General features: G+C 53.4%; 4 protein-coding genes across 4 annotated transcripts in view; 2 read left to right on the top strand and 2 right to left on the bottom strand.

Annotated features, from left to right (window-relative positions):
* LOC147645325 (uncharacterized) overlaps nucleotides 1–12590 on the bottom strand; it is a 141538-nt gene extending 128948 nt beyond the window's left edge. The window contains exons 1-2 of the mRNA XM_086874836.1: nucleotides 10424–12590; nucleotides 9501–9772 (exon numbers count right to left, since the gene is read on the bottom strand). The gene's annotated coding sequence lies outside the window, so the exon portion shown is untranslated. The remainder of the gene's footprint in view (nucleotides 1–9500; nucleotides 9773–10423) is intronic.
* LOC111945726 (uncharacterized) overlaps nucleotides 1–26396 on the top strand; it is a 555958-nt gene that overhangs the window by 54177 nt on the left and 475385 nt on the right. The gene's annotated exons all lie outside the window — the stretch shown is intronic.
* On the bottom strand, nucleotides 1377–8171 carry LOC147645326 (uncharacterized). The gene is made up of 4 exons (XM_086874840.1): nucleotides 8081–8171; nucleotides 6752–6905; nucleotides 3182–3254; nucleotides 1377–2995 (listed from the first exon to the last, which is right to left on the bottom strand). The coding sequence occupies exons 3-4, from the start codon at nucleotides 3225–3227 to the stop codon at nucleotides 1989–1991; spliced, it is 1053 nt and encodes a 350-aa protein (XP_086730966.1). The 5' UTR covers nucleotides 3228–3254; nucleotides 6752–6905; nucleotides 8081–8171; the 3' UTR covers nucleotides 1377–1988.
* On the top strand, nucleotides 8977–20871 carry LOC147645324 (serine/threonine-protein kinase pim-1-like). The gene is made up of 7 exons (XM_086874744.1): nucleotides 8977–8982; nucleotides 17868–18234; nucleotides 18760–18936; nucleotides 19193–19340; nucleotides 19530–19749; nucleotides 20296–20430; nucleotides 20717–20871. Exons 1-4 carry the CDS (start codon nucleotides 8977–8979, stop codon nucleotides 19297–19299), a joined length of 657 nt encoding a protein of 218 aa, XP_086730870.1. The 3' UTR covers nucleotides 19300–19340; nucleotides 19530–19749; nucleotides 20296–20430; nucleotides 20717–20871.

The raw sequence follows: 26396 nt of genomic DNA, 5'->3' as shown, positions 1-26396 counted from the left end.
GCCACCCGTGAGGGACAGGCCCTGCTGGGCCAGGCCTGGGCTCAGGGCTTGGCTTTTCTGCTTCCTCCAACCCAGCCAGGCCTGGCTCAGCATTGCAGTTCCTGTGCTGTGCCCCAAGCTCGCTCGGGCCCTGCTGGAAAGGGACCTGAGGTACCTCCATCCCCTCGGGCAGTGCATGGGAGAAAACAACAAACTTCTCAGGAGGATGGGGAACAAACTTTCAGCTGCAAACTTTAGAGAATGAGGTCCTCAGAAAATCATAAATCTGCATGCAATTAGAGGAAATCACTTCACTAAGCACTGACTGAGCCAACTCGCCCAACCCATCCAACTTCAAGCTATCCAGATTTTGAAAACTGGAAGTCAGGAGAAAAGAGAGGGACAGAGATCCACAATCAGCCTTGGATCCAGCGCCATCTCAGCTGCTGTGAGCTCCAGGGCCGTGGCACATGTCAGTGTCACACCCGTGTCACAGCCTCACCTGCTCTGCTCCCTCTCCCAGCTGGGGTTTTTGGGGTGCCAGGGGCTTGGCAGCCACTTTGGGGCTGGAGCAGAGGCTGCAGTGGCTGGGCTGGGGCAGTGACCGCCCCACACAGGCAGAACTTGCTCTGCCCCCAAACACACCCTGGAGATGTCTGGGGCCATTCATCATTTCTCTGCTCTCCAGCGCTGAGGCAACGCACTCTGGCTACAGGTCTGAGCTTGAGCCCATGGCAACCAGCCCTGGCAATGGGGCTCCATGGAGCTGCTCTCAGGAACACCCCAAGAGCTGGGGAGTGCCCCAAAACCTCCTGAGAAATGTGAGATACCTTAAAATCTCGTTGGGAACATCCAAATATCCAAAACTCACTAACGGGTTTCCCCTCCATTCATCATCCCCAAACTTTGGCTGTCTCATTGCAGACCCCACCCCACCTCCCCAATCCCAACCCCAACCCATCCCATCCCTGCTGGACATCAAGACCCCCTTCCCAAGCCCTATTTCCCGCATTTCACACCTCCCAAACTCCATCCCACCCATCCTGCCCCACCCAATGCCCATCTCACCCCTCCTGATTTGCATCCCACTTCACCCAATCCCCTTCCAACCCCATTCCACCTGATGCCTTCAGAAGGCTGACCTAGAACAGAGGCTGGACAGAGTTAAGAATGAAGTTTATTAAAAGAATTTAAATACACCTTGGGCAGTACAAGAGCCAGGGCTACACCCAAGATGGACCAAAAATGGTCAGAAAAATGGACAAGTCTCACATTTTTAGAAGTTTAGGTCCATCTGGATATTGCAATCTGTTCACTGTCCAATTACAGCTTCAGATGATGAAGTCCCATCCTTCTTGTTTTCTCTCTTCAGTCCACCCTTGTCCATGCTTCTGGGCCTGAAACTTCTAACGACTGCCCTTGGTATCAAGCTAGAAAAGGAATTGTTTTGTCTACCTACTCTGTGAAGAGAGCTCACTAACACTTAATAGGAAGTTCCAAACTGTAAACCCAGGCAGTGCAGAATATGAAAGATGAAAGCTAAAACTTAAGGCAACACACCCTGAGGGGCTGTAGAATCCAGGAATTCTGGGTGGGAATGAGTAGAATTCAGTGCCATTGAGTGCTTTTGAGGTGACAGATTGAACCCTCTCATCTCTTTGAGTGACAAGAAATGAAGAAAACTACAACAGATAGCACCACAATCCCCAAGTCCTCCCAAGTATCTCTTTTAATCCCAGATTCCCTCAAAGCACTAGCAGAAAGTGAGGCTTTAGATGCCTTTGATGAATTTGCAGACTTTTACCCCAGTTTTGTCTGTTTTAAAGGGATGAAAATGAATCAAAAGATAGAACCAAAATAAAATGGCCACCAGCCCAGTATCTTCCCAACACAGATCACTGGGAATGTGGGTCATCAGGGCTCTGCCCAACGTGGGTCCTCTGATCGGGGATGGAGCCAGGGAAGCGCACGAAGCTCTTCTTGCACTTGGGGCACTCACAGGGCTTCCCTTACCGGTGCCTCTGTTGGTGTTGGGTCAAGGCAGAGCTCCTGGAGAAGCTCTTCCCACACTGGGGACACTCGTAGGGCCTCTCCCCAGTGTGGATGTGCCGGTGCCTGATGAGGTTGGAGTTGTGCTTGAAGCCCTTCCTGCAGTCAGGGCAGCGGAAGGGCCTCTCATCCGTGTGAATCCGCTGGTGCAGGAGGAGATTGGAGCTGCTCTGAAACCTCTTCCCACACTCGGAGCACTCGTAGGGCCTCTCCCCAGTGTGCATCATCTGGTGGAGGGTCAGTTGGTACCTCCATCTGAAGGTCATCTCACATTCCCCACACTCATAGGGACGTTCCCCAGTGTGGATCCTCTGGTGGCAGATCAGGCTGATGCTGTGGCTGAAGCTCTTCCCACACTCGGGACATTCATAGGGCCTCTCCCCAGTGTGGATGCGCCGGTGGGTGATGAGGTTGGAGTTGTGCTTGAAGCCCTCCCCACAGTCAGGGCAGCGGAAGGGCGTCTCATCCGTGTGCATCCGCTGGTGCCTGAGGAGATGGGAGCTGCTCTGAAACCTCTTCCCACACTGGGGACACTCGTAGGGCCTCTCCCCAGTGTGGATGCGCTGGTGATGGATGAGTTGGGAATTGCAGCTGACACCCTTCCCACATTGCCCACACTTGTAGGGCCATTCCCCAGTGTGGATCATCTGGTGGCTGATCAGGCTGTTGCTCTGGCTGAAGCTCTTCCCACACTCCAAGCACTTGTAGGGCTTCTCCCCATCCTGAAGCTGCTCATGGACCACCAGCTCAGAGCCCCGTCTGGACCTCCGGCGGCCTTCCCGACACAGGGTGGGTCTTTCCTCCTCAGAGCACTCTGGGATGGGTTTGGAGCCCCTACTCCTGTGGGATCTCCGGGGATATTCATCCCTATTGGATTCCTGCACTGTGGAGCTGCTCAAAATTGCCTCTTGCACGAGTTTCTGCTGTGGGGATTTGTCCTCCCTGGTCTCCATCCTCAGCTCCTTGTCTGGGGGAGGAAGGACAAGGAGAGGATGGGATTTGCCTCCGTGCCAGAGGGAAGGGGAAGGAGATCCCCCCAGTGCGTCCCCGGCAGGACGGCGTCGGCAGCGGGGTTGTCCTGCAGCCGGGGGCCAGGCTGGGCTGGGAGATGGAGCAGGAGAGAGGGGGAAAGGGGCACTGACTTCCTCCTCACCTGCCTGGGTGTCCTGGGACATCTTCCTTGCAGCCTCCTTCTCCATCCAGCCAAGGTTTGGGAATGGGAAATCCTGGTTTGGGGAAAAATACAGTTCATGGGCACATTGGGTTAGGGGGCTCCCCCTGTGCAAGTTCATCTCTAGAAGTCACCAAGCCTCTGGAGTCTATAAAAACCTCCCAAACACCAAGATTTAACCCTGAAAATGCCTCCCAGGAGTTCCCCATCTCTGGTCTCTCCCCTTTGGTGTTCAGGGGTTCCCCCTGTCCCAGCTGCTGGGGGTCACACTTGTACTGGGGGTCCTCTGTCTGCTCAGTCCCTGCCCTCGTCTGGCTGCTGGGAGTGCCAGGAATCCAGAAAGTTGCCCCCATTTCCATCTCCTTAATAAGGGATGCTGGGACTCCCCACGGTCCCCCCAAGGGGAATTTGCTGCTCAGCTTTGGAGTTCTTCATTCTCCAAACATCCCCCCTAAAAAACCCAACCCAGGGACCCCCGAGGATATCTGGGCTGAGCTCCCCTTTGTGGGATGGGGGATAATGACCCCACAGGTGGGGGGCTATGAATTCAGGGAGTGCTCAACCTTGTGGTTCCTTCTCCTTTCCCTGATCTTCCTTTGTTCCTCCTCTTCCATCCCTCCCCCTCCTCCCCCAGGAGCAGTGACACCCTCGGTGCCCCGTTCCCAAACCCCTCACAGCCCACGGCAGGAGCGGGGATGGAGCCGGGACAGGTCGGGATGGGCAGCGCGGGGCTCTCCGCTGCTCCCACCCGCTGGGGACGGGGGGAACCCGGCCTGGGGAAAAGGAGAGGGAAACTGGGAAAATTGGGGGCTGCAGATCCAACCTGGGGCTGGCTGGGGACCCTGGCTGGGGACTGCCAGCCCTTGGGGCTCCTCTGGGGAGATGTGGGAGGGGGGAACACAGAGAGGGCTGGGGGATCCCAGGAGTGGCAGCACTGGCAGGGACTGGTTTGGACTGGGGTAACTGGAACCCTACTGGGATAACTGGGAATGATTGGGGATGAGCACAAGAATGCTGAGGGCAGCTGGGATATACTGGGAGTGTCTGTGACCATACTGGGAACAGCTGGAACCACACTGGGAGAAACTGGGAGTGAGTGGGACCATGCTGAGATGGACTGGGACTATTCCAGGGACAACTGGGATCACACTGGTAGGAACTGGGAAGAATTGCAACTATTCTGCGATCACACTCAACTGGGATCATACTGGGATCACAGTGGGAGCAGCTGGGTCCCTGCTGGCTGAGACTGGGATCCCACTGAGGGTGACTGGAATCATACTGGGATTGACTGGGAGTGGCTGGGAACAACTGGGATCATGCTGAGAGCAACTGGGAGGAGCTGGGAATGACTGGGAGCATGCTGGGGCTGACTGGGATATACTGGGAGAGACAGGGAGTCCCAGGGATCACACTGGAGGCTACTGGGGTCACACTGGCACTGCCAGGGAGCAACTGGGGGCCACTGGCCTCATCCTGGGAGTGACTGGGATCAGACTGGGAGTTACTGGGATTAGATTGTGACTGGGATGAGACTGGGAGTGTGAAAGAAACTGGAAAATTGGGGAAAAAATGGAAAAAAGCCCAGGATAAATTCAAGGAAAATGGAAGGGAAAATTCGGGGAAAAACCAAAAATATCAGGGTGAAATCCAAAAAAATCAGGGAAAAATCAGGAAAAAAATTGGGAAAAATTTGGGAAAAACAGGGGAAAATCTGACAAAAAATTGGGGAAAACCAGGAAAAGTTTGGGGGAAAAAAAGAGCAAACTTAAGGAAAAAAATGTGAAAAAACTGGGGAAAAATCAGGAAAAGACAGTGGAAAAATCTGGGAAAAATCAGGAAAAGTCAGAAAAAATAGGGAAAAAACCAGAAAAAATAGGAAAAGAAGGAAAAGTCATGAAAAACCAGGGAAAATTGGAAAGAATATTTGGGAAATCAGGAAAAAAACTGGGAAAGAACTTGGAAAAATTGGGGAAAATCTAGAAAAGAAAGAGGAATAAAATCTGAAAAGTAATAGGAAAAAAACCAGGAAAAATCAGGTAAAAACTAGGGAAATTTGAGAAGAAATTGGGAAAAAGCTAGAAAAAATTTGGGAAAGGAAGAGAGAAGAATCAGGAAAAAATGGGAAATACATGAAAAAAATTGTGAAAAATTGTGAGAAATCAGGGAAAATATCAGGAAAAGAAAACCAAAAAGACCCTGGGAAAAATCACGAAAAATCAGGAAAAAATCGGGAAAATATTGGAAAAATGAAGGAAAAACCAGAAATATTTGAGAAAAAATTGCAAAAAAATCTGGAAAATAATTCGGAAAATATCAGAAAAATTGTGGAAAAAAAAAGAGAATCAGCGGAAAATCAGGGAAACAAACAGGACAAGGATAAAAAAATCTGGGAAAATCAGAAAAAAATAATGAAAAAAAATCAGGAAAGAATTGGGGAAAACCAGAAAGATTAGGGAAAGGAAAAGGGAAAAATCAGGGAAAAAAATGGGATTAAAACAGGAAAAAGCACAAAAATCAAGAAAAAGTTTAAGAAAAAAATGGGAAAAAAATGAAAAAAAAAATCAGAAAAATAAAAAAATAATGAAAAAAATCAGAAAAAAAAATATCAAAAAAATCTGGAAAAATCTGGAAAAAATGGGGAAAATCTGGAAAAATATTGAGCAAATATTGGGTAAAATCAAGAAAAGAGAGGGAAGAAACCTGGAAAAAATCAGGAAAAATCAGTAAAAAAATTAGGAAATACAGGGAAAAATCAGGGACAAATTGTGAAAAAAAATGGGGAATAACCAGGAAGAAATTGCAAAAAGAAGAGGGAAAATCAGGAAAAAGTGGGGGAAAATCAAGAAAAAAATTTAGGAAAAAATTTGGGAAAAAACAGGGAAAAATCAGGAAAAGAAAGAAAAAGAAGACTGGGAAAAAAAATAGGAAAAATCAAGGGGGAAAAAAAAAAGAGTACAAGAAAGTGGAGAAAAAAACTTTGTAAATTTGGGAAAAAAATTGGGAAAAAACTAGGAAATATCAAGGAAACAAACAGGAAAAAATCAGGAAAAATTAGGAAAAAAGGGAAATATTTGGACAAATCAGAGGGAAAAATCAGGAAAAAGAATTGAAAAATATGTGAAAAAAATTGTGAAAAAAATTGTGACAAATGAGGAAAAATAAGAAAAAGGGAATAAAACCTGGAAAAAAATCAGAGAAAAAAATCTGAAAAAAAATGAAAAAAATTGGGGGAAAATCAGGGAAAAAAATGGGAAAAACAAGGGAAAAAAATTGGGAAAAAATGGGAAAAAACAGAAAAATTATGGAAAAATTAGAGAAAAAATTGGGGAAAAGACAAAAAATTTTGAGAAGAGGAAAAAATCAGGAAAAAGAAAAAAATCAGGAAAAAAATGGTGAAAAAACTGGGAAAAATTCAGGGAAAAATAAGGGAAAAATAAGAAAAAAATAAGAAAAAAAAAAAAAGAGAGAAAAAGATTGGGGAAAATCAGGAAAAAAACAGGATGAAATCCCCCTATCCCATTTTTCCATGGAATTTTGGGAATTGCCTACCTGGGAGGTTGTAGAAGAATTTCCGGACCTGGGAATCCGGGGAGTGGGGAAAGGTGGAATTGCAGATGAGCTGGTCCAGATTTTTGGGAAGGTTGATGGCCTGGTCCTATTATAGCTTCCAGAATGTTCGGATGAATTCCACACCTCCTTCCAGCTAGAAATCATGGAAAAATCATGGAAAAATCATGGGAAAGCTGTGATTCAAATTCATGGAGTTTTGCCCCCAAAGCACCCTTTTTTCCCACCAAAATTTCTATTTTTCCCCCCTAAAATATTAATTTTTTGGAATAATTAAATGGGGAAGATTAGGGGGAAATAGGAAAAAATAGGATGGAAATGGAGCAAAAATGGGGGAAATTGGAGCCAAAATGGGAAAATAATAGGGAAAAAATGGGATAAAAATAGAGAAAAATGGGATGGAAATGGAGGAAAAATTGGGAAAAATGGGAGAAAGGAATGGAAGAAGATGGAGATAAAATGATGGAAGAACGAGATAAAACCAGGATAAAAATGGGGAAAAAAAATGAGGGAAACTGGGAGAAAAATGAAGGGAAAATGGGAATAAAAATGGTAAATGTGAAGTGAAAGTGGGAGAAAAATGGAAGAAAATGGGGAAAACAGGAGAGGTCATGGGGAAAAAACTGGGGAAAAATGGAGCAAAAAGAGGATAAAATGAAAAAAAAATAGATTAAAATGCAGGAAAAAATGGGAAAACAAAAGAAAAATTAAGAAAAAATAGAGGAAAAATGAGTTTAAAAGGGGGAAATGGAGGAAAAAAGGAGAAAAATGGGTGAAAACTAGGGAAAAATAAAAAATAGGATAATAGAGGGGAAAAAATATATGAAAATGGGATAAAATGAGGAAAAATAGAAAAAAAATGGATAAAAACGAGATAAAACCAGGAAAAATTTGGGATAAATGGGATGAAAATGTGGGAAAATGGGGATAACATTTGGAAAAAATGCAGACAAGTTGTACCCTAATAGGGAATGACTGGGAGTGATTTGGATTATCATGGGGCGCAGAGGAAACTGGAGGCACACGGGGTGAGCAACTGGGCTCATGCTGGGAGCAGCCACTGCTGGCACCGGGAGCCCCGAACCCCTTTCCCGGCCATGCCGGACCCGCATCCCCCCGGCCCCTTTGCCGGGGCTCTGCCGCCACCGCCACCGGGACCCCCCAAAAACACCTCCCGGGGACCCCCGGGGTGCCCCCGAGGGGCATCTGCGGCTCGGCTCTGGAGCCCTGCCATCCCCAAACATCCCCCCCAAAAACCCCAAAGCCAGGGAGCCCCGGGGGATTTGGGGCGAGCTCCCCCTCCCCGGGCACCTGCGGGATGGGGGGCGATGGTCCCGAAGGAGCTGCAGATGCAGAGAGCGGGGAGCGCAGGTGGAGCCTCCTCTGCCTGCTCCAGCTCTTCCTCCCCCTGCTCCTCCTCTTCCTCCTGCTCTGTCCCTCCTCTTCCTCCTCCTCTGTCCCTCCTCTGTCCCTGGGCGTGGTTCGGAGCCCTCGGGTGAGCGGGGCCGGGCCGGGACACGATGGGAAAGGGCTGGGTCCCCCCCAAACCGAGCTGGGGGCAGCGGAGCTTTGGGGGAACAATGGGAACGGGGCGGGACAGGGGAACAGGGGGAGGTGGGAGCACTGAGGGTCCCCCAGTTCACCCCAGGAGCCCCAAGCCCCGTCCCAGCCCCCCCAGTTCCCCCCGCAGCCCCGGCTGAGGGGGCTCAGCCCAGGAGCCGCCGTCGTTCGGGGCTCCCCCGAGTGCAGGAACGGGAGAGTTCCCGGCTCGGGGAGGCCCCAGCACAGGAGGGGATCTTGTCCCTCTTCCAGGGCCTTTCAGGGTCTTCAGGCCCCTCTCAAGAGGAGTTTTTCTCTTTTTCAGGTTTTTTGGGGGGATCCCACCACTACAGGGGTGTTTTTTCCTCCCCATTTTAGGGTGTTTGTGCGGCCGCAGCCCCACAAGCCCCTTTGGAGGGGGGATCATGACGGCTTTAAGTGACATTTTTAGGGGTGTCCCCACCCCAAGCCCCTGTAGGGGATGTTTTGTCCCCCAGGATGAATTTTGGGGGTTCTCTCTACCATGGCCGCTTTAAGGGCCCCCGGTGTTGTCGGGTCCCACTGTAACTCCTCTTAAAAGGGCAACACCGCTCCCGTTGGTTCCGGCAGTGGAGCCCGGGAGGGGTTGGGGGTCCCGGGAGGGGTTTGGGGGTACCTGGGTGATGCCGATGAAGGTGATGGGGTCCCCATGCTGGGTATAAACCTTCGTGAGGGTTTCCTGGGGATTTTCAGAAGTTCTCGGTGTTTTTGGGGCCACGGTGGTTTTTGGGGGGTTCCCAAGGGGGTTCACAGGGGTCCTGATGGGGGAATTTGGGCGATCCCGGGGGTGGAATTGGGGATCTCAAGGTTGTTTTGGGGAACCTGCTGGTGATGGAGATGGGGACCCCATGCCAGGTATGAACCTTTTCAATGTCTGCATGGGCTTTTGCGGTTTTGGGGAGTTTTTGGAGCATCCAGGGCTGTGTTTGGGATCAGGGGAGGTTGGGGTGTCCCGGGGGCTTTGGGGGTTCTCGGCAGGTTTGGGGGTACCTGGGCAATGCGGGTGGCAGTGCTGGGGACCCCGTGCCGGGTTTGAACCTTCTCACAGCGCACGGGCAGCGTCAGCGTGTTCAGGGAGATCCTGGGGGGCCCGGGGGGTCACCCCAAATCCCAGGGACCCCAAATGCTGAGGGACCCCCTGAACTGCCCTCACCGCTGGATCTGCTGCAGGCAGGGGGGCACCAGCACTCGGCCCCCACCCTCCACCATCACAGGGGGGCTGTGGAAGAAATCTGGGGGTGCAGGGACAGGTCGGGTGGGACCCCCAAATTTTTCAAGTGTCCCCAATATTTCACAAAATTCCAGACACATCCCACAAAATTATTACAAATTTCCACACAATCTAGAGAAATATCTCAAAATTCTTCAAGTCTCCTCAAAATCCCTCAAAATTCCACAAAAATCCCACAAAATACCACAGAAATCCTACCAAATTCCTGAAACATCCCACAAAATTCTAGAAACATCCCACAAAATTCCCTAAATTTTCTCAAAAGCCTAACAAATTCCAGAAACATCCCACAAAATCTCCACAAATTTCCACACATTCTAAGAAAAATCCCTCAGAATTCTTCAAGGCTCCCCAAAATCCCACAAAATTCAAGAAAATTCCACAACAGTACAAAAAAAATCCCACAAAATTCCAGAAACATCCCACAAAATTCTTCAAGTCTCCACAAAATCCCAAAAAATTGCAGAAAAATCCCAGAAAATTGTGGAAATCTTCTCAAAAGCTCAACAAATTCCAGAAACATCCCACAAAATCCCCACAAATGTCCACAAAAACCTAAGAAAATACCTCAAAATTCTTCATATCTCCTCAAAATCCCTCAAAATTCCTGAAAAAAATACCACAAAACTGCAGAAATCTTCTCAAAACCCCACCAAATTCCAGTCACATCCCAAAAAATCTCCACAAATTTCCACACATTCTAAGAAAAATACCTCAAAATTCTTCAAGTCTCCTCAAAATCCCACAAAATTTAAGAAAATTCCACAACATTCCAAAAAAGTCCCACAAAATTCCAGACACATCCCACAAAACTATTACAAATTTCCACACAATCTAAAAAATACCTCAAAATTCTTCATGTCTTCTCAAAACCCTACCAAATTCCAGAAACATCCCACAAAATCTCCTCAATGTCCTGCAAAATTCCACAAAAATTCCACAAAATTCCACAAATATCTCGCAAAATTCCAGTAAAATCTGATGAAATTGTTAGCATTCAGGAACACACATAATCACAAATGATCATATGCAGGTGCTTTATTAAGAGATCTGGGTGTCAGGGGTACACAGACCCAAATCTGACCCATCTTGGTTTTGAACTGAACATGTTTTATACTCTATCATTATATAACTCACATATTAATTATTAAACTTACATTGTTCTATTGTAAGCATTGTTTTTACCCAAGCATGGATTTCTCGTGATACCCCCCAGCCCCCTCACATTGTTCCTCATGTTCTTTAAACAATAATTATATCCAATCACATCTAACAATTGTATCATGAACATCTACTGACTACACAGGTGCAGTTTGACCTGATCTTTAGCAAGTACAAGGCCTAACATTTCCCAGGGCCTACTTTTCCAAGGCCTTTCCAAACGTAACTTCCTTTCTAAGTCCCTGAATTTTCTAAGATTTTGAGACTTTTTACTATCACTTACAGGACTTGTGCTCCAGACCCCTCACCAGCCTTGTTGCCCTTCTCTGGACATGCTCCAGCCCCTCCATGGCCTTCCTAAATTGGGGGCCCAGAACTGGACACAGCACTCGAGGTGCTGCCCAACCAGTGCAGAGTAGAGGGGAGGAATCCCTGCCCTGCTCCTGCTGGCCACACTGCTCCTGATCCAGGCCAGGAGCCATTGGCCTCCTTGGCCACCTGGGCACACTGCTGGCTCATGCCCAGCCTGCTGTCCATCAGTGCCCCAGCTCCCTTTCTGCCTGGCTGCTGTCCAGCCACTCTGTCCCCAGCCTGGAGCACTGCAGGGGTTGTTGGGGCCAAAGTGCAGGACCTGGAACTTGGACTTGTTAAACCTCACCTTGTTGGGTTTGGGCCCTGGATCCAGCCTGTCCAGCTCCCTGTGCAGAGCCCTCCTACCCTGCAGCACATCAACACTCCCAGCCAACCTGGTGTCACCACGGTTCCATGGGGCCCTGGAGTGTCACAATGGTCTCCAGGATTCCATGAGGCCTCCCAGCAACCCAATTTTGGATCATACTGGGAGTGACTGGACTCATGCTGGGAGTATCTGAGAGTGACTGGGAACACACCATGCACATCATCCCCCATACTGGGGGTGACTGGGAGCAACTGGGAGCGTGCTGGGAGCCAATGGCATCATACTGGGACTGACTGGGTTGATCTAGCCAGAGGCAACTGGGACCATCCTGGGAGTGCTGCTCTGTGACAAGGATCATACTGGAGCTTACTGGGCTCATGATGGTGTTGAAAGGGAACAACTGGGATCTCTGAACACCAAAGGTTCCTTTCCTGCTCACTGAAGAAGGAGCTTCCCAGTATCCATGTGTGAGGTGACCTTCACCTGAACCAGATGCTGTTAGGAGAAAAAGCTGCCTCTGCTGGAAAATCCCACACAACAAGTCAATGCCAAGAGAGCATTTTGCTTTCACAACTTCCCTCCTGGAGCCACAGTCCTTTTGGATCACACAGCAAGCAAGAGAACAGCACAAAATACAAGGCTGTGTCCAGTTTTTCGCTGGATCAGCAAACAGAGGGAATGCCAGGGTTCACTGCCACAGACTCTCTCCTTGGGGAACAGAACCCACCCAGGCTCAATTCCAAATGCTGTGCACACCCTGCTGGCTACAAACAACCCCTTTCTAAGAAGTTGTTGGCAGGAGCTTTCCCAAATAAATGGCATCTTAATGTCAATTTTCTTTCAAAATCACCTCTGTCCCAAAGGAAGAACAGAAAGCCCACAGCAATCCCAAAGGCACATATGGTGCACCTGGGGAAATCCTCAACTTAGGGGCCCAGTGGGTTAAAAAATACCCATCAGAAGCCCCAGAGTGCAGAGTGCAAACTGCAGCAACCACTTGCTGGATCATTTTGCCTGTGCTGCACACATCTGCAGACTGTCTGTCCCCCTGCCAGGACAGAAGGACACCCGTCAGGGGCTGGGCTGGCTGCTGAGAATGCCTCGGGCAGGAGGATCCTCAGGCAATGAGCAGGTGCCCAGAGCTGCTCTGACACTGAGGCCTCTGTGCCCCACAGCAACGGGAGCACCACAAGGACACGGCAACGTTCCTGTGACATCACAGCAGCAGCTCCCCCAAAAACCGCCTGGAAGGTTCTCCTGGGTCACCAAGGAGCACAAAGGATCCTCAGAGGGCACAACCTATTGCTCAAGGGATCCAAGAGGAGCTCAGAAAATGCAGCAAATGAGGACACCCCACAGCCCAGCCTGAACACTGAGAAGGAACAAAGATGTGACCAAACCAATGGAAATACAACTTTTGGTCACTGATGCTTCTGACTAAAACCAGCAAGGCTTGTTCCATCTGGGACCTTTGTTCTAGTTGTAGAAACAAGCAAGGTTCTCTACTGTCAATGTACAGAAAGCAGGAACTTGGGGGAAAGAAGGCTGAGAGTGCCAAAGCCTTGTGTGACTCCTTGGACATCTTGTGGCTGAGGGTGTCCAAGGCAATGGACTCACAAGCGGGGTCCCTGCCCTCCCCACTGACAGCTGCCATCTCTCCTTCAGCCCCACACGTGTCTCAAACAACCTCCTGTCAAGGGCCTCCATCCACACATTCCATCACCAGCCACAGATCCTCATCCACGAGGTCACCCAGCATCCCTGAGGCCACAGCAGGGAGTGCTCCTGGCATCTGGTAGAGCAGTGTGGCTTTCCTGGGATCCTTCTGGTGCCTGTGGCTGAGAGGAGTGGGGTGGATGGAACCAGGACGGGTCACAGATCAGCAGCCCCACTGCAAGCAGTGCTTTCTCCTGCTGTGTGGGGACCGTGGGGTGACTGATATTGGGACTCCTCCGGCTTTGGTCCTGCAGAGCACACAGTGGCTCAGACACTGGGCTGAGGGAAGGGGTGCCATGGAAACCCAGCACAGGCATTTCTCTTTGGAGAGGGGGTTCTGCAGGGAGAAGGGAGAAGAAGAGACTTTTCTGTCTGCTGAGATTCCCCCTCCTCCTTCAGCAGCCATTCCACAATCCATCAGTACCAGAGTTCATAGGATCACTTCCATGCCAGGGAGCACAAGGCACTCAAAACTGAACCCTGCCAGAGCCCAGCCCTGCCTGCCCATTTGGAGGGTGTGGGGGAATGGAATTTCAGCAGGAGCTGACCCACAATGATACTTTGCCACTGGTGGGTTTCTCACAGCCTTAGAAGGAGTTTGAGATCTCTGTCCCCAACACCTGCTCACCCTTCAAGTGCACACACGAGCCTGGGGGCAATTCAGGTTCCCTGGAGTGGTGGCTGCTTCCCTTGGAAACAGGAGCTGTTGTCTTTTCCAGTGTGCTTAACTCCCTTCTACCTATTAGAAAGTGGGTGAGTAAAGGAAATTACCCTGGAGAAAGGGGACCAGAGCCTTTGAAAAGGATGAAACATGTCTGAATTACAAATAAAATCTCTTTCATTTATTTCTTTAGTACTAATCTATTACTACAAACAAAAACTTGTTTCTGAGGTGATTATTAGGATTCGGGGCTTTATTTCTTTTTCTTGTTGTTATTATTATTTATTAGTATTACTTTTCATTGTTAAGACTTTTAAATCTTAGACATTAATAACAATGACTGGATGTCACTCACTGGGAAACTTCCCTTGCTTTTCTCACTGGGATTAAACTCTACAATCAACTCCAAGTTGCCAGTGGATTCAAAAGACAGGAAATCTTTTTAATGGTGGGCTTGGTGTGGTTTGGAGCTGGGGAAGGCTCTCATCCCCTCCCAGAGGTGCCCCAAGCCTGATCTGCTGCCACATCTGCACTCGCGGCCCCTCACGGCTGCCCTGCCCTGGGGACATGGTGGGACCCCTCCTGCCAGGGCTGAGGCTCCTCATGGCCCCTCACAGCCCCTCATGGCCCCACAGAACCTCTCATGGCCCCATAGAACATTTCTTGGCCCCTCACAGCCCCTCATGGCCCCTCACTACCCCTCATGGCCCCACAGAACCTCTCATGGCCCCATAGAACCTCTCATTTCCCCTCATGGCCCCTCACAGCCCCAGGGGCTCCTCCCAAAGGAGAAGGGGTCGGGCCCTGCTCACTCTCCTTTTATTTCGGTCCCTTCACAGCGCCGAGTAAAGAAAGGCTGAATGGAGCCTTTCCCCAGCGTTTCCCTCGGGGTTCATTGCGGGCTGAAGCTCTGTGCTGGCGCTGGCCCCAGCACCAACATCCCTGCAGCCCCCAAGGCCTTTGCTGTCCCCCCGTGTCCATTCCCTGTCCCCGAGTCCCGCCCGGCTCTGGCAGCAGCAGCAGCCGCAGCGCAGCGGGCGCAGGCCCGGCCCGGCCGGGGCTCCCGGCCAGGAGCAGCAGCAGCGCCGGCCCTTCCCACCTGCTCCTGCCTCGGCTTCCCAGGGCTTTTGCCAGGGCAATGCTGGACTACAGCAACAATCCCCCACACACAGCCCTGATTCCTCAGGGCCCGCCTCTGCTGCCCTCAGCCAGCCCTCAGAGGAAGAAAGGATCGGGTTCCAGCGCTGTTTTCAGCCCTGTTTTACTCACCCTGAGGTGACAGCAGGAGGCTGTTGGTGCCTTGGCCTTGGCAATTGTAGATCCCAGCTGCTCTTGCCCCTCTTCTGCTTGCCACTTGAATTTTAGCAGTACAGCTGCAATTGCCTCTTTCAATCAGTGCTACCCACTGTGCTTTTGTCACAGGGAACTCAGGATTTTTGTTTCAGGCATCATGATCAGTAGAGATCAAAATGCTCCCAACTCCCTGAGCACTAAGTCGAGGGGAATTAAAGCCACACAGGTCACATTTGCAGTGCTCAAACACAGCCCTGTTGCTGCTGCTGCTGCTGAAATAGAATCAACTGACAGAGGCCATCACAGAAATTGCCTCTGCAGTGGCAAATAAAATGAAAAAATCCTCCAGGAGAAAGAAAAACCAGAACTCCCCAACTCGCTTCATTGTTTCTTCTGAGCAGCAGAAGAAAAAGGAACAGGGCACCTTTCAGGCAGCTCCACAAGCTCAGGGTTCTCATTTCCTGGGGAATCTGAGACGCAATTGGCCTTGTTAAAAGGATAAAAGCAAAGGGAATGAATTGGGAATTATTAGGAAAAAATGACCCTTCTTACACACAAAGTTCACCAAGTCATTCCCTGCATTTCTCCTTTTCACATTCTTTCTCTCACCCACTGAGAGCTCCAGCTTATCATGTTCTGCTGCTTATCATCACCTGATTGTGCTCTTGATTTCTCCCAGTGCAAGAGATGTAGAATCATCTCAACTGAACACAGAAACAAACTCCCTCTGTCAGCCCATCTTCATGTTCCAGATCACTTTCCAGATGTCCATGGGGCTGTTGGAATGATGAGCTCTCCACTGCTGGCTGCAGGCTCTGGAGATTCTTTCTCCACATTCAGCCAGGCTTGTATTCCCCAACAATTCCTGGTAGCCCATCATGTTTTCTTTGGGTAGAAGAGGAACAATGAAAACCTCACCAATGGCACAACTCCCCTGTCCACAAGGAAAAGAAAGAACAAGTTGTCAAGTCCTTCAAATATTTGTCCTGCTTTGCTGCAAGAGTTGTGCTGCACTCACAGTGTGGGGAGCCAAGAGAAGCTGCAGCTGGGGACACATCTTGTGACAGGAGCTGCGCCTTGTTCTCCAGGACAGGTTTTTGGAAAGAACAGACGGGGCTGGGGAGAAGATTCTGGGAAAACTGAAACAGCTTTTTTAAGAAATGAAAATAAAATCCAAAGAAACAACCAATATGTTTTTCTCTATTTTTCTCTATTTATTTTTATGTTCCCCTTTCCCATCTTGCACTGTTTCTCCATCCCATTCATTCCAAATGGCTCTCACCTCTAAGATCTGAGACTTGGCAAGTTTTAGACCCTGTAAAATACCCTGAGCTATAGCCAGTTTGCCTTGCCCTGTTTTCCTTGGAAAGCAATGCTGGAGACACAAGTGCAGTGCTTGGCTCAGGTACAAATTCTGCATTCAGGGAATGTGCTCAGACGGTGTCTGAGCCTCAGCAGGGACAAGGCACAGCAGCAGCCAAGGGCATTGCTGTGCCCCTGTGCAGGAGTCCAGACTCTGGCTCTTGGCTCAGCAGGGCAAAGTTGCCGTGTTTGGCCAGGCTCAGGGGCTGCCCGGGGAGCGCGGGGCTCGGGCCGGGGCCGAGCGGGCAACGGACAAACGGACACGGGGACAAACGGCCCCGGGGCTTCAGTTGCAGCGGCAGCGGCGGCAGCAGCAGCAGCAGCGGCGGCAGCAGCAGTGGAAGCAGATAAAAAGCGAATTTCTTGAATCCGTCGATTCTCCTCTCCCTCTCCCACTGTCCCGCACCCCATCCCCGACTCCCTTTTCCTGTGTCCCCTCCTCTTCCAGGTTCCCTCTCCCCGTGCCCGGCCGGGCCATGCCCCCGGTCCGGCCCTGGCCCCGGGCGGGGCTGCCCCGGCCCCGGCCCCGTCTCCATCCCCGGGCGTCCCTCCGCGGTCTCGCCTCCGCCCAGCTCTGGCTGTGCTGGCGCTGGCGCTGCTGGGCGGGCATCATTGCCTGGGGCTGGGGCGGCATCGCTGCCCTTTGGCTCCACCTGGCCCGACCCCAGCCCCGGCCCCGACCCCGGCCCCGGCCCCGGCCCCGGCCCCGGCCCCGGCCCCGGCCCCGGCCCCGGCCCCGGCCCCGGCTCCTCCCGGGGCCCGCGGAGGACACAGGCGGTGCGGCCGCTGCCGCCGCCTCCGCTGCGGCTTCCCCGGCCCGAGCTCCGCCGCTGTCGCGTTCCAATGAGGGAACGCCTGCGGGTGCCCGGCCCGGGGAGCTCGGGGAGCGCTCGGGGGCCGTTCCTGGCCCCGGGCCGAGCACTGACGGCCGCGTCTCTTCCCCAGGGAAGGCGCAGCAGGCCCTGCAGCAGCGCTACCGAGTGGGTTCACTGCTGGGGCGCGGCGGCTTTGGCAGAGTTTTTGCGGCCACTCGGCTCTCGGACGGACTCCCGGTGAGCAGAGGGGCCGGCGGCGGGCGGAGGAGGAGGAGGGAAAGGAGGAGGAGGATGGGGCTGGACACGGTGGGCGGTGAGCTGAATCCGCTGTTCCCTTTGGCTTGCAGGTGGCCATCAAAAAGGTGCCACGGAACCGCGTCCGGCACTGGGGCGAGCTGGTGAGTGAGCGGGGCCAGCGGCAGAAGCCGGGCCGTGCCGGGCGGGGATGAGCCGGGGCCCGGCAGGGTGGGAGCCGCCAGGACACCTGCAGGGAGAGCGGGCGTGGGGCCAGCGGAGGGCACAGAGCATCCCGGGCTGGCTGAGGGCTTCCCGAGCCCTGGCACGGCCTCAGCCCCACTGACGGCACCGTGCTCCTCCCGCAGCCCGACGGCACCAGCGCACCCCTGGAGATAGTGCTGCTGGACAAGGTGTCCACAGGCTTCCCCGGTGTGGTGCAGCTGCTGGAATGGCTTGAGCTCCCCAACACCATCGTGATGGTGCTGGAGCGCCCGGAGCGGTGTCAGGACCTGCGACGTTTCATTCGGGCACGGAGGTTCCTGTCCGAGGAAGAGGCGCGGGAGCTGTTCCAGCAGGTGCTGGCGGCCGTGCGGCACTGCACCAGCTGCGGGGTCCTGCACCGAGACATCAAACCTGAGAACGTCTTGGTAGACCTGGACACCGGCCAGGCAAAACTGATTGACTTCGGCTGTGGCACCTACCTGCAGGACACAGCCTACACTCAATTTGCAGGTGAGCCCACACAGGGGTGGTGATCCTGGTCCTAGCATCTCCTGGCCCAACCTGGGTGTGGCAGCAGGGATTCTCCCAGGACTGGGGCTGGGGATGGGGCAGCCAGCCTGACAAAACCCCCATGGTTGGGGGTAGCAGAGAGGGGGAGCCAGAACCTGTGCACCTGCTGGTTTGGTGTGCAGGTGAGAATGGGCTTGGACTGCTCTGCTCACCTGGTTTGCCTTGGTTCAAGATATTTTTTGGGCAATGCCAGCAGGGAGGATGTGGGTGTGGTTTTTCCCCAGCACTGAGTGGGTATTTCCCTTTGTGTGTCATGGTCGGGCCTTGCCAGGGTTTCTGCTGCCCTCTTCCAGCACCAGTGGCTTCTTTTCCAACCCCAGGTTTGTACCCAAGTCCCAGGTGCTGGCGAGAGGGCAGCAGGTCACCCCGTGTGCCACTGGGGCAGCCCCCACATGCCCAGGGATGCTGGGGCCAGGCTCTGGGAGCAGCAGCATCCCCCTGATGAGCTCCATCCATATTCCATAGGAACACCGTCATACAGCCCCCCGGAATGGAACGACTTCGGCTGGTACCATGGCGAGGCAGCGACCGTCTGGTCCCTGGGCATCCTGCTGCACGAGATGGTCTGCGGGGAGCACCCTTTCAGGAGGGGCAGGAACATTAGATGGGGCCAGCTCCCGCTGCCACAACGGCTCTCCCAAGGTGGATCCTCATCTCTGGGCACGGGGGGAACACCAGTGTGGGGAGACAGCAGCAGGCTCGTGAGCATCCCGCTCTGGCAGCTGCTGAGGAGGTGGCACATGTCCTGCTCTCCTGCTCTCCTCCAAAACAAAGAATTGATGGGAAAGTTTAGGCCCAGCTCTGAGCACATCCAGCGTGGCCTGGGCACGGGAATAGTGGGGCAAAGCCGACAGGAGCCTTCTCCAACTGACCAGTGGTTTGTGGTTTCTCTCCCCAGACTGCCAGATTCTGATCAGGTGGTGTTTATCCCTGAACTCCTTGGACAGGCCCTCATTAGAAGACCTGTCCTGTGATCCCTGGATGCAGGATATTCATCAGCCCTAGAAGAAGGGAGAGAGCCACAGGCACAGTGATGCAGGGACCTGGTAAGTTACAGCTCCACACATGCCCTGGCAATCAGCAGCAAAGAAACCCAGACTTTTTTGTCCTGCCTGTGTCACTGCACTGGGGTCATGGAATGGGAACACACAGCCCTTGTGCTGGAGCTGAGCTGCTCTGCCCAGCACTGGTGGGCACCATCTGAGCTGGTTTTGCTTGTCCTGCTTCACTGACAGCCGGGCCCTGGGCAGAACGCTGACAGCCTGGTGTCACCCCAGGGAAGAAGGAGCCCCTGGAGAAGCTGTACCAGGTGGGGCTGCTGCTGCTGCTGCTGGAGACATGGAGGACAGCAGCAAGGATGACAACCTCTTCCTCCACCTGGCCAGCAGGAGCTGGCGATGATGGACTTTGATTCTGGCACCTTCTTCAAAGCCAGGCTCCACAGGGAATTTTCAGGTAAGTCCAGACCCAGGGGGATGCTCCCAGATCTGTGCATTGGTCGGGAACCAAAGGTTTCCCCTTTGCTGGGGCAGATGCAGCTGATTCCTCAGTGGCTGCCCAGCTGGGTTTTGGCAGGGCTGGGGGCGTGGGCTGGGGTGGTTACGAAATGGGAGTGGGATCCTGGCCCTGCCAACAGCCCCCAGCACCCACCGTGCCCCGGGCTGGGGCTGGGGCAGCCAGCCCGACACAAACAAACCCCCATGGCAGGAGCACAGGTGGGACTCCAGAACCTGAGCACGGCTGCTTTGCTGTGCAGGCAAGGAAGGGCTTGGGCTGCTCCACTCCCCTGCTTTGCTTTGGGATCACCGTGATTTTGGGGGACAGTGCAGGGGGAAGGGAGAAAGCATGGGCTTCCCTCACCCATGGGTGGGTTTTTCCCCAGAATGTAGGGTTTGGGCCTTCCTCAAGCTCCTGACAGACATAAGATTTTTTACTATTTTTCTTGTTTCCCCTTTTTGTCTGTAACCTATTTTCATTAATTTGTTGTTTGTTTTTCTAAAGGAAGCGTTCCAGGTGGGGTCCAGTCTGGATCAGGAAGTGCTTGGGACCAGCTGTGGCGTGGATGGGCCGTGCCCTTGGAGAAGACTGAGGACATCGCTTGGGACCAGCTTTTCTTGTGGCAGCGGATGGTGTGAGGTGGGTCCTCATCTCCTTGGCATGGGTGGGACAAGAGCTTTTGGGAGATGGCAGCGGGCACAGGAGCATCCCGCTCTGGGCAGCTGCTGAGGGGCTGGATCTGCCGTGGCTGGCTGCAGGCTGGGCACATGTCCTGCCCTCCTGCTCTGCTCCCCAAGGCAGCAGTGATGGGCAGCTTTGGGCCCAGCTCTGAGCACGGCCAGCATGGCCTGGGCACCGCGGCTGGCTGGGACAAGGGGACAGGAGCCTTCAGCTGACGGGCGGTTTCTGCTTTCTCTCCTTGCAGCCGGGCTCTGCGGATGCTGAGGCTGCTCTGGGCTCTGCCAGGGCTCTGCTGGGCTCAGCACCGGGCCGGGATCAGCCAAAGAAGAAACGCTGTGACCTGCAGCAGAGACTTGAGCGTTTTGGCAATGCAGCTCAAGTCTGCAGAGTGTCCACCTCCAAGGGAAAACATGACACCCCCAAAAAATTAAACTTGTTCCATAACTTCTGAAATGAAATCCATCTGGGATGACCCCAAATGAAATTTTTCATCTTGCTCAAGCTGTAGCTCAGCCCTTCTCTGAACAGTTGTGTCCCCACACCTGCCTTTTACTTCACAACTGCTCCCTCCTTTCCCCCAGTGAGTTCCCAGCCCATCACAGTCTCCATCACACTGCAGCCTTCCTCGATGCCCCTCTCCATGAGGAAGGCCAAGCCCCAGCCTCAGGGACTCACCCTGTCAGTGGCTGAAGAGCAGCAATGTCTGTGCCAGGGGCTCTTGGATGTCTCTGTATCCATGGACAGAAGCTCTGTCCTTGCAAATGTTTCCATAATATCTTGGTACCCATGAGTATGGAATGAACACAGAGAGTGAAAGTGTCAGTCACGTTGTTTGCACACTCCTTCCTTTCCATACAAGACACATCCATGCACACCCCCACGTACAGATATATTAAAAGGAGAGGGATGGATAGAGATTTCCCACAGAGCTCTCACTTTGGCAGAACTCACCTTGTAAGCCATGGCCAGGGCATTTTTTTCCCAGCTCTGTGTCAGTAGGTGTCCAAGAGCTGAAGGGAACAGCATTTAGAAGCAGTTTCAGGATTTCTGGCAGGAAAGGGAGCTGACAACCATCCACATGACTCACCATATTCGTCGGGATGGGCTGCTGGTTCTTTAGGAATATGGCACAATGGAGACACGAGACTTGGGATAATCCCAGCTCTCTGTGGATCTGTGCAAAGGTGGAGCAGCAGAAACACCTTGTGTGTTCTTTGGGGACACAAGGTCCAAGGAGCTGGGGTGGCAGAGCGTGGCCTGGGCTGGTGGCAGGTGAAGTCCCATTTCATGACATCCCGGAGTGGCACAGGACAAAGCTCCAAGCAGCCACAGCCCCACTGAGGAAGTCCTTGGAGTGCTGCACATCCCATAGGAAAAGCTGCATTCACTCAGTCCATTGGCATTTATCACTTTCATTTGCAACACTTTAGGTCCAAGTTTGAAAGTGCAAAATTTTTACACTCAAGACACAGTCATGAAGAACATGTATTTCAATTTCCTATTCCTTTAACTGCAGTGTAAAATATCTTGATATTGGAAAACATCCATCAAATCTGTCAAGGAAGGCAGCTAATGGATCCTTTCCACTAGCACGTGTACAAACTAAGGAACTAAAATCAAAGCTGAGTTCTCTTTTTCAAAAGATCAGTTACCTCTTTCTTACTCCAGAGTTATAGAAGGTTTTTCAGTACACATTTGAGGGTAATTTTTATCTTTCATATTTTTTTAATGTATATTTTTTGTTGGTTTTTTGTTTGTTTTTGTTGGTTTTTTTTTAACAGAAGACATGTCCTAGAAAAGGCACGTCCTTTGCTCCTGGTTCCCGTGTGGAGCAGCTCCCTTCCCGCTGGCTGAGCTGCTCAGGCAGAGCCCGGCAGCTCCTGGCCCTGCAGGGCTGAGGCTTTTCCCCGTTGCTGGGCACAGACTGATGGAGCAGCACTGCTGAACACGGGCACACGCAGAGGGAGCAGAGCAGCTGCCTTTGCCCACCTGAAGCTCCAAGGCCAAACTCTGAGCAGGCACGGCTGCAAGAGACTCGCAGGCTCCCTGTTGGCTCTGCTGCCCCACTTGTGCCCGGCCCAGCTCTGCGGGAGGCAGAGGGAGAACAAGGGGCAGCTCCCTCCCAGCCCCAGCCCAGGGACCCCTCCAGCCCCGGGCCTTGGGCCACTGTCAGCACCCGCTGCTCCAGCCACCGCTTCTGCTGGCACTGACAGCAACAACCAAACTGGGGCTGGTCCCCAGGGAGCAGCAGCAGTGCCTGCATCTGATCCCTCAGCCTGGGGCAGCCCCCTGGGGGAACAGAGGGCACAGCAAGAGGGACAAAACCAGGCAGGGGCAGAGACTGGGAAGAGCCAGAGCTGGGAGCAGGAACAGCTGCTTCATTGCACTCCTGGAGAAAGCTCTTGGCTGGCTCAAAGCACTGAAAGGTGTGAAAGGCAGAGAGGAGGCCACACCAAACAATGCTCCTGTTTTCACACCCTCCTGTAATAAATGGAAATGATTTGTGCTAACTAAATTGTAACTATTTGGAAAGTTATTATTAGGAGCAATCAAGGGAATTGGTGTTACAAGGCAGATGTACCCCTCTACAGATGTTACATGTTAAAATTAAGGTACAGGATGTAGAATGAGATAAGAAATGTCCCAAGAGAAAATCGACCTTGAGATGAATAAAGTTGGAATGACTTTAGGCAGAGGGCCTGAAAATTATAAAATATAAGACTAATTAGTGGAGCACAATGCTTACTTACATAACACAACGCTTAGTATGCACACACAGCCTGTAAGGTTATCCAGAGGACAACGAGGATGAGTGTAAGCCTTCGTCCAAAAGACCACCAAAAGAAGACTGAAGACCCCCTAGCAACAAGTGAAGCATGCACCATGAGGAACAGTGATGTAAAATTTAAAAATTGGAAGTAGGGGGAAACTTATGGGAAACATGAATGAATATGTATAAGCATACAGTATATAAGTTTAGTTTGAATTGCTTTGTTTTGTACGTGAGGTGGGGTGAGAAGCCCTCCCCATACCCCAGTCACTCTTGCTTATGCTTTAATCATAATTACTGGCAAGCTAAATTCATATATATATTCATACATATATATATATGAATATATTCATGAAATTGTACTCTTTTACTAAACTGTATTCCTTCTATATCAAATTGCTCTTCAATCCACTAAATTGTATTATTGTATTCTATTCACTAAACAATATCATTTTTTTTCTTGTTATTAAACTGCTGTTAACCCAATAGCCCTAGCTGTCCAAATTTCAATTTCATTTATGACACTGCCCTTGGGTGAGTTACAGCCACAGCAAGAGGGAGGAGGAGATGATCCCACCCATGGCTGCTGCTGGCTCCAGACATTTGCTGAGATAAAGCTGAGCCAGAGCTTCAGCATCTCCCCCAAAATCACAGAATCACAGAATGCCTTGGCTTGGAAGAGACCTTAAAGTTCATCTCATTCCACCCCCTGCCATGGCAGGGACACCTTCCACTATCCCAGGCTGCTCCAAGCCCCATCCAACCTGGCCTTGGACACTTCCAGGGATCCAGGGGCAGCCACAGCTTCTGTGGGCAAGCTCTGATCTCTGCCCAGGTGAGCAGGGACAGGAGCCGAGGGAACGGCTGGAGCTGGGCCAGGGCAGGGCTGGGCTGGAGATGAGCAAAAGCTTCTTCCCCCCCAGGGGGCTGGGGCAGTGCCCAGGCTCCCCAGGGAATGGGCACGGCCCCGAGGCTGCCGCAGCTCCAGGAGCCTTTGGCCAGCGCTGCCAGGGATGCACAGGCTGCGATTGTTGGGGTGTCTGTGCAGGGCCGGGGGCTGCACTCCATGATCCCAATGGGTCCCAGATGCCAGCTCAGCCCCTTGTGCAACTCTCACCCTTGGGCTCAGCCTTTGTGTCCCCTGGAGGCGCTGGCAGAGCTGATGGGGTGGGGCAGGAGCGGGGCAGCCCCAGCGTTCCCCTGGCAGTGACAGCACAGCCGGGCCAGCAGCCCCAGCGTTCCCCTGGCAGTGACAGCACAGCCGGGCCAGCAGCCCCAGCGTTCCCCTGGCAGTGCCAGCACAGCCGGGCCAGCAGCCCCAGCGTTCCCCTGGCAGTGACAGCACAGCCGGGCCAGCAGCCCCAGCGTTCCCCTGGCAGTGACAGCACAGCCGGGCCAGCAGCCCCAGCGTTCCCCTGGCAGTGACAGCACAGCCGGGCCAGCAGCCCCAGCGTTCCCCTGGCAGTGCCAGCACAGCCGGGCCAGCAGCCCCAGCGTTCCCCTGGCAGTGACAGCACAGCCGGGCCAGCAGCCCCAGCGTTCCCCTGGCAGTGACAGCACAGCCGGGCCAGCAGCCCCAGCGTTCCCCTGGCAGTGCCAGCACAGCCGGGCCAGCAGCCCCAGCGTTCCCCTGGCAGTGACAGCACAGCCGGGCCAGCAGCCCCAGCGTTCCCCTGGCAGTGACAGCACAGCCGGGCCAGCAGCCCCAGCGTTCCCTCCCTGGAGACGCTCCAAGGGAAGCGGCCAGAGCCGCGTCCAGTCAGCGGAACTGAGCGGCCACTGAGCACCCCCGGCCTGGGCTGCTGTGGATTCCTCTGCACACAGCTCGGGGAAGGTGCCCTTGGCCACCCCCACAGTGCCACAGACAAGTGTCACACACAGTTACACAGCTCTGCCCGCAGCTCACAGGGGGAGTTAATTTATTAAAAACAAACAAGCACAGCGCCGGGAAGGTCTTTGTGCACCGAGGCTTTGCTGCAGCCAAGGAAAGCTCCTGGCTCAGGGTCACCTTTCCTGCTCGGCCAGAGCCCCGAGTGCCCCAGCAGCAGCAGCAGCAGCAGCAGAGAATGGCAGCATTGCCACGGGCTGGCTCAGGAAGGGGAGATTTCCCCCTGGAGAGAGGCTCCTCTGCCAGGTTTTGCATTCAGGCACCTGCAGATCCCTCAGCTCTGGTTGCACAGCAGCTGGAAATGCAAGTGCAGGAGCTCTGTTCATGGCCAGCCCCAGCGGGTGACAGCAAGGCCAGGGCCCTGGCAGTGGGACATTTGCAGGGAGCGGCTGCAGCAAGCGCTGGGGGCTGGAAGTGTGTGCAGAAAACAGCCCGGGGGTCTCCGGCCCGAGGCCAAAGGAACAAAGTTTCAGTTCTGGCCTCCGCAGGGAGCACCAAAATGGTTCCTTTGCAGGGCGAGGTTCCAGTGGCGGGTGTTGCAGGGCCCCCAGAGGAGAGCCCAGGGTGTCCAAAGTGCCTGGGCTGGAGCAGCTTTCTGTCCCGCTCCGGGGGCATTCCCGCGGCCTTGGGATCCCTGGGAAGGCGCAGGAGAGGCTGGAAGCCGTCGGTTTGTGGGTTTGGGGTTTGGGTTGTTTTTTGTGGGGGCTGACGGCCGGTTGTGATTTTGGTGTTTTGCGGGGCTGGGGGAATGTTTTTTTGTGAGCTGTGCCCAGCGGTTTGCAGCCCCGCGGGTGCGGGGAGCGCTGGCGCAGGCCCGGCCCGGGCGGGGCGGCCCCGGGCGGGCTGTGGGAGCCGGGAGCGGCCGGGCGGGCCCGGAGCCGCCGCCTCGGGCCGGGAGCCCCCCGGGCAGAGCTCTGTGCTCGGGGCCGAGGCCCGGGCAGCGCTGGGCGGCCCGTGGGCCCCCGGCACAGGCGGGTCCGTGTGGCCGGGCCGGCGCCGTGTCCGCAGCGGGCTCCGAGGGGAGCGGTCCGGGCCGGCCGTGGCCGTGCAGGGCCTGGCGGGGCTCGGGGGGCCGGGCCGGGCAGAGGCTGAGGGAGAGCGGGACAAGCGGTGGTACAGAGGCCCCGGGCTCGCCATGCCCCTCTGGCCACGCAGCCGGGCTCGGGGGCCGCCTGGCTCAGAGGCAGCCCCGGCTGCGGGGGTCCCCGGGGGTCTCTGGGGAGGGGGCGGCAATGGGGGCTGCCGGAGCTCTGTGCCCGGGGCTGG

The sequence above is a fragment of the Cyanistes caeruleus genome, unplaced genomic scaffold (genome assembly GCF_971803275.1).
Source record: "Cyanistes caeruleus unplaced genomic scaffold, bCyaCae1.hap1.1 HAP1_SUPER_30, whole genome shotgun sequence".
Lineage (NCBI taxonomy): Eukaryota > Metazoa > Chordata > Aves > Passeriformes > Paridae > Cyanistes > Cyanistes caeruleus.
Note: the sequence above shows the minus strand (reverse complement) of the source record. Positions and strands in the feature narration are given on the sequence as shown.

Bases quoted from the DNA above. Each gene is read 5' to 3' on its own strand.
- LOC147645324 (XM_086874744.1), top strand. The intron at 18,235-18,759 runs GTGAGCCCACAC...CATATTCCATAG, and splicing joins AGCCTACACTCAATTTGCAG to GAACACCGTCATACAGCCCC. The intron at 18,937-19,192 runs GTGGATCCTCAT...TTCTCTCCCCAG, and splicing joins GCCACAACGGCTCTCCCAAG to ACTGCCAGATTCTGATCAGG.
- LOC147645326 (XM_086874840.1), bottom strand. From the start codon at position 3,227: ATGGAGAAGGAGGCTGCAAGGAAGATGTCCCAGGACACCCAGGCAG. The intron at 2,996-3,181 runs GTGAGGAGGAAG...TTCCTCCCCCAG, and splicing joins GTCCCAGGACACCCAGGCAG to ACAAGGAGCTGAGGATGGAG.